The 6,449-nt window shown below is 45.2% G+C and overlaps 1 protein-coding gene and 1 long non-coding RNA gene across 2 annotated transcripts in view; both read left to right on the top strand.

Annotated features, from left to right (window-relative positions):
• LOC103366943 (integrin alpha-3-like) overlaps positions 1-2,686 on the top strand; it is a 23,466-nt gene extending 20,780 nt beyond the window's left edge. The window contains exons 24-28 of the mRNA XM_008294817.1: positions 94-204; positions 391-489; positions 584-709; positions 866-1,008; positions 1,767-2,686. Of these exons, the coding sequence (XP_008293039.1) occupies positions 94-204; positions 391-489; positions 584-709; positions 866-976 (447 nt within the window). The 3' untranslated portion in view covers positions 977-1,008; positions 1,767-2,686. The remainder of the gene's footprint in view (positions 1-93; positions 205-390; positions 490-583; positions 710-865; positions 1,009-1,766) is intronic.
• Positions 2,687-5,164: 2,478 nt separating this feature from the next.
• LOC103366923 (uncharacterized) lies at positions 5,165-5,886 on the top strand. Its single transcript, XR_520694.1, has 3 exons — positions 5,165-5,192; positions 5,530-5,658; positions 5,830-5,886. It is a non-coding gene; the product is annotated as an uncharacterized LOC103366923 (long non-coding RNA).
• Positions 5,887-6,449: the final 563 nt, after the last annotated feature.

Here is a 6,449-nt window from a genome sequence, read left to right as displayed (position 1 = left end):
TAGCATCATCCCCGCAACCCTAGTGAGGATTAAGCGGTGTATAGATAATGGATGGATGGATATTATAATATAATATAATATGATTTGTTGCAGGACTGTGTCCACGGTTTGAACTGTGTCAGGTTCACTTGTCCTCTGGTCAACATGAACAACTCGGCGACTCTGACGGTTCGGGCCAGACTCTGGAACTCCACCATGATTGAGGTACAGACTTCACACGGCATCACAGTTTAAATCAGCTGTACGCCTTTTAGCCTCTCTCAACACCTGATTTAGTTTAGTTTGGTCTCTGAACCTGCAGAGACTCTGTGCTATCAGGAGTTTGTATTTTTTCCGCCCTCTAGTGGCCACAGAGTTAAAGCCTGTTTCAGTACGAGCTTCTCGTTTCAGGACTTCAGCGACGCGAGGAGTGTGTTGGTTCAATTCCGGGCAACCCTGAAGCTGCAGACCGATAAACCGACCATCAACATGGAGCCTCACAGCTCAGAGGTAACAGCGTGCTGCTGGTGCCCCCTGCAGGCAGCACACATAACTACACCCTCTGTCTGTTTGTGGTTTACATCCTGAATCTTCTTCTCTGCAGATCACCGTCCATATTTATCCAGAGCCAGGTTTGCAAGGTGACTCCGGCGTTCCCCTGTGGATCATGGTGGTGTCGGTTCTGGCTGGGGTTCTGCTGCTGGCTCTGATCTGCCTGCTGCTCTGGAAGGTAACCTGAGGCCCCGGTCCAGTTTTAGCTTCCACTCTGGACCCACTTCCACCGCAGCACCTTTACTTTTACATTCTCATCACCATGACATCATTGAGCTCTGTGAGCGAACCTGCGGGTTGGTAAAGTACTGTCATGTCGCCCCCTGCTGTTCAGTGCGGGTTCTTCAGGAGAGCCAGCACCAGGCAGCTGTACCAGGCCAAGACCCAGAAGGCCCACATGAAGAGCCAGCCATCAGAGAGCGACAGGCTGACCGAGGAGCTCTGAGGCTGGGCACGCTGCTACCAGAGAGTCCCTCTGTAAGGACCAGCTGCCAACCAACTCTTCACTGGTTACTGACCAGCTGTTTACTGGCTGTTTACCAACTGGTTACTGACTGGTTAGTCGTTAGTGACCAGCTGGTTACTGACTGGTGGTTGATTACAGATTACTGACTTGTTACTGACTGGTTACACTCTGGTTACAGCATGGTGAAAGATCGGTTACTGACTGTTTGCTGACTGGTTCCAGCCTGTCTAAAGACTGGCTACTGATCTGTTGCTAACTGCATGTTGACTGGTTACTGTATGGTTAGTGACTGGTATCTAGTTTGTGAGAACGGTTATTGGTTAGTTTCTAGTAATAAATGGTTAGTGACTGGTTATTATTTACTAACTAGTGTTACTGTTTATTGACTGGTTCCAGCCTGGTTTGTGACTTGTTGTTGGTTACTGACAGGTTAGTGACTAGTTATAGTGTGGTTATTGACTGGTTAGTGACTGGTTACAGCCCACCTGACTATCTCTGCCAGAGGAGACTTTTTATGTCGACTGTTTGAACGTCTTTTTCCATCTGCTTTTCTGGTCAATCACCTGATCAAGCTTCACATGCAAAATGAAATGTTCAAAAAGTGATGACAATGAAGAGGAAAAGCCACAAAGCCTGCTGCACGTTTACCTGTTCACCTTTCACCTGCTCACCTGATCACCTACTCACCTGTTACACCTGCTTACCTGTCCGCTCTGCTGCATGTTACCATGTGGACTGATGAGGTTTCTGACCCTGTGTTTTTCTGCAGTGTGGTTTTTTTGTGCGTCAGAGGGCGTGGCCAGCGGCGGCGCTCCACCAGGGGAGGATTATGGGCAAAGACAACCAGCAGGAGCAGTACACAGATGCTGATGGGTTCCTGATCCAGAACCAGGGGTCCTCGACCCGAAACCAGAGGTTGCCGAAACATTGGGTTACCTCCTGGACCGAGACCCACTGAGAGACTCCCAAATCAACGGAAACACAGCCTGAACCGGGCCAAACTGGACCAAACTAGATAAAACCAGATCAAACAGGACTAGACTAAACTGAGCTGGACCAGAATGGATCAAACCGGATCAGACTAATTTACTCAAAATCAGATCAAACTAGACCAGATTAAGCCAACCAGACCAGACCAGAACAAACTGGACCAAACCAGACCAGCACACTGCCAATCCATGTGTATGCTGTCATGTAGAAACCTCCTAACTTGTTTACATTGAGTTCAGTCATTAGGTGTGGAGATACGAGGTTTAGAGCTGACAGCAAGTGATTTATGTTATTCGTATGAATATGTCCCAGAATCCTCCGAGGCCCTGATCCCCAGCCTGATTGGATCGCAGCCTGATTGTTGATGATCAATTTAAAGGGCTGAGCGCTGCTTTAAGGACAAAACATGGCCGTCGGTGTTTTCTGTCTTTGTGCTGCCTTCAAAGGCTCCTGCTAACTCTTCAGTCCCTGCTGATAAGAATTCATGTTGCGTTCAGGTGCTCTAACAAAGATACTTGTTGTCATTGTCGACTCTTCTACGAGCTGTTTGTGTGAGACTACTGCTGCCTGTTTTTGTACAGTTGTGATATTTCTGACGGCACCTGAAAGCAGCAGTCTGTGTAGAATGTGTTGAGGTTGTGTGGTTTGTGCTGAATTCTGTTTCTGTATGTTGCTGACATTAAAGTATGTTTTGGATAACCCAGTGTTCTGTATTTTACCTGCCGAGGGGCGTTTGTGCTGCTGTGTTTCTGGACTTGTTGGTGCAGAGTCGAGGCTCTTGGCTCTCCTGGCCTTTAAATTTGTTTTGCATGTTATTCAGTCGTTTAATTCCTAAAATGGAATCATTCCTCTCTGGTGCACCTGTTGAAATTCAACTAATAGTCTGCACTGACCCGTTCCAGTATCTCATAGGCCCTTAAACGCCTCATAAGGATCCTAAAGTGTTCTCAGGCCAGATGAGATATGTGAACCCTACGGAGAGTTCTGGGTCTCCTCCCAGCTGAAAACCTCCCAGTGGAAGGTACCAGGAGGAGCAGAACCAGATGTTGAACCACGTGAGCTGATCCTTCAAAGGAAGGAGGAAACGACTGCAAATGTCTGAAGTCCTTGTTCTGTCAAAACACAAAGCAATCCAAACAAGACACCGTCCAGCCAACATATAGCAAAAGCAAGACGACAGACAAGACATAAAATGTAAAAAAATGAAACACAGAGACACAAAAAAATACAAAATATGAAAAAATTGAGACAAACAGAATGAGACAAAACTAATACTCGTCTCAGCTTCTGGTATCTCAGCTGGACTGTGAAGGTAAAAACTACAGCTGTGGTTACAGGTAAACACCAGCAGCAGAGAAACTCACCTCACCTGACCTCACCTGACCCCACATTCAGAATTACTCGCTGAGCCCATGTTTTGAGGATTTATCAAATCAGCTGCTGTCATAGTCAAGCTGTCTGACAACATCCTGAGAGGACAGATGCAAGGCTGCAGATAAACTCATTGCTGTTTAATTTCCTTCTCTGTTTACAGACATCAGACTCAGGATCACATCTGTTACAACAATGTAAACTATTACTTGACACATTTATTTCTCTGGAAACTTTCATAACATTTCACTTCTGCTGAAATATGTTGAAAGAGAAACAGAACAGCTGAAGGGCGTCATAGTCTTTTATTTCTTATATAGTTTGGAAGGGGCTACACGGTGCTCGGTGGTTAGCAAGGTCCCCAGTTTGTGTCCCAGTTAAGATGCCCAGGACCTTTCTGTGTGGAGTTTGCACGTTCTCTCTGTGCAGTGTAGGTTCTCTCCTGGTTCTCCAGCTTCCTCCCACAGTCCAAAAATATGTTGAGCACATTACATTCATCAAACATCGAAGGGATATTTAAAAGGGCTGTACTCACTGTTGTTGTAAATTGTATATCTACTTGTTGTGCATGATGAAACATCATTCTACAGGTGATGTGCAGCGTAGAGAGAAGAAGTTTGCAGAGGCTGCAAAACTGTAAATACTGAAATAACTACAGTATGTGGAGCCTCCATTTTTTCCAGTGTTGGTAACACCTGTGGACACTTGCTATCCTGTTGTGAAATACCATCCATCCATCCATCCATCCATCCATCCATCCATCATCTATACATCGCTTAATCCTCACTAGGGTCTCAGGGGGCTGGAGTCTATCCCAGCTGACTCAGGGTGAAGGCAGGGGACACCCTGGACAGGTCACCAGTCTATCACAGGGCTACACTTAGAGACAGACAACCAAGCACACTCACATTCACACCTACGGACAATTTAGAATCACCAATTAACCTCAACATGTTTTTGGACTGTGGAGAGAGAACCCACGCTGCACGGGGAGGACGCAAGATCCCGGGTGTCCTCACCGGGAAGTGAACCGGTGACCTTCTTGCTGCAAGGCAACGATGCTAACCACTGAACCACCTCACAGCCCTGTTGTGAAACACATGAAGATTTTTTCTTCTATTTCATGACTCCTACACATTGTCTAACTTGCTCTAACAACCTCTCTTAACAAATAAATGGATTTTGTCAGTCAGACAGACTGTTAGACTGAGAGTGTTTTTAAAATTTTAATAATGATTTTATAACTGTGTCATAGTGTCAAAACACATTTCTGAGTTCTCCCTTCTTAATCACAGTGGGAAAAAATGAGACAGAAACTGTTGGTGGTTCAGAGGTGGATACTGAATCTGAGCCAGACTATGATTATCGTGAACATTTCCGTTATGGAGTCAGAGAACATCCAGCGAGAAGCTCGGCAGGACTCCTCAATGGCTGTGAACTAACAATTCAGATGTGCATCTTATGACCTCTTCTAGTCAGTCACTTGTTCAGAGTCTGTACTGTCCATCTTGGCTCCTTGCTGCAAGTAAAACTTTGCTTTGACTGAAGAGACGACTGAGCAGTTAGGACTCCATTGAAAAATTCTCCTAACCGTCTGTGTGCTGGTCACTATCTGATCGCTGAGAACACACCTGTCCATGTGTGAATTCACTCACTGATCCACTCTGAGTCAATAAGGAAGAACGTCTGATAAAACAGATGCAGTGTGGATGCAGCTTCATGTCCTTATTTAGTCAAATGTTGAGTCCGTGAAGCTGCAGCGTCATGTGTCCAGTCAGTATAAGAAGAAGTGCGTTTGGTGAATTTTGCTTCAGCTGCTGGAGACATCGACCAGGTAAGCACGATAATAGTAGCAATGATAATACAATGACTGCTTTAGTTTGTCTGCTTTGGTTTGTTACAAACTGTTCACATCTGTTGTGCTGCTGCTTCTAACGTTTTCATTCATGTGCACCAAAGTTTTTTCTACTGAGTCACAAATTTGAGCATTTTATCAGTTTTTACATTCATCAATCATTTCTCAAGTCAAGACATGAAGCCAGCTTTGTGGTAAATGTTGTCATTTCTGACTCCTCACTGTGTTGGTTTGTTGCTCCAAAAACGAAAAGGTTGTTTTGTTTTTTTTTGTGTGTATCTGCTTGTGTTCGTCACTTCTTCTTCTTGTGTTTCAGGTTTGTGCCTCAGGATGACCTCCAGTGTGTTCTCCGTCTTCTTCCTCCTCGCCTCTCTGGTTTTCTGCGTCTCGGCGGTCGATCCTGCCGGCGTTAAAATCAGAATCACCAACCATGCGCTGGACATGTGTAAGACTCACAAACTGTCTGAACCTTTATTCATCTTGTTGTTGTTCATCTGCATGTCTGTGGGGTGACTGAAGGTTCTCTGGTACGTTTTGATCAGCTGTTTGGTTACAGAAACGTTGACTCAATGTTCTCTTTATCAGTTTGCTTTGTTCTCTGAATGTGGTTCCACAGTGAACCTCCAGGCTCAGGCTATTATCCAGGAGCAGCTGCTCAACAGACCCTTTGAAAGGTTTCAGCTTTTACAGTGCAACATCAACGGGTGAGGAGCTTCACTCGCCTGCTGCTTCTCATTTATAGAACCACAAACACAGCTGAGTCCATGAGTCCTCATCAGCATTCTGTTAAAATATCTGAAAACTGGAAATTTGTCTTGTCAAACTGACACATATCAAATTCTCCTGATGTTAGTGGATCAAATGTTGGTGGAATGTCAACCAAAGGCTGTATTCTTAGTAGGAACTATGGATACATCCATATACTTTTAGGAACTTGTTGTTCAATGGTTCTGATCTTGTGGAAGCTATTTGGTCTGTATGTCTATTCTGTGTCCTCCCCAAATTTCATTTATTTATGGAGATACTGAACCATTAAAGTGGCTTCATAGGTTATCTGAAGGTGAAAACCCAAACATTCTCAGGTCTGAGAACATGAAATTCTCTAAATTCAGCCAAAATATTTAATAGAACTAGTTTTGGGTCGGGCTGCAAGGTGGGCGCTGGTTAGGACCGTTGCCTCGCAGCAAGAAGGTCACCGGTTCTCGTCCCGGTGGGCACACCGGGATCTTTCTCCCC

This window comes from Stegastes partitus, unplaced genomic scaffold (genome assembly GCF_000690725.1).
Source record: "Stegastes partitus isolate 25-593 unplaced genomic scaffold, Stegastes_partitus-1.0.2 Scaffold996, whole genome shotgun sequence".
Lineage (NCBI taxonomy): Eukaryota > Metazoa > Chordata > Actinopteri > Pomacentridae > Stegastes > Stegastes partitus.
Note: the sequence above shows the minus strand (reverse complement) of the source record. Positions and strands in the feature narration are given on the sequence as shown.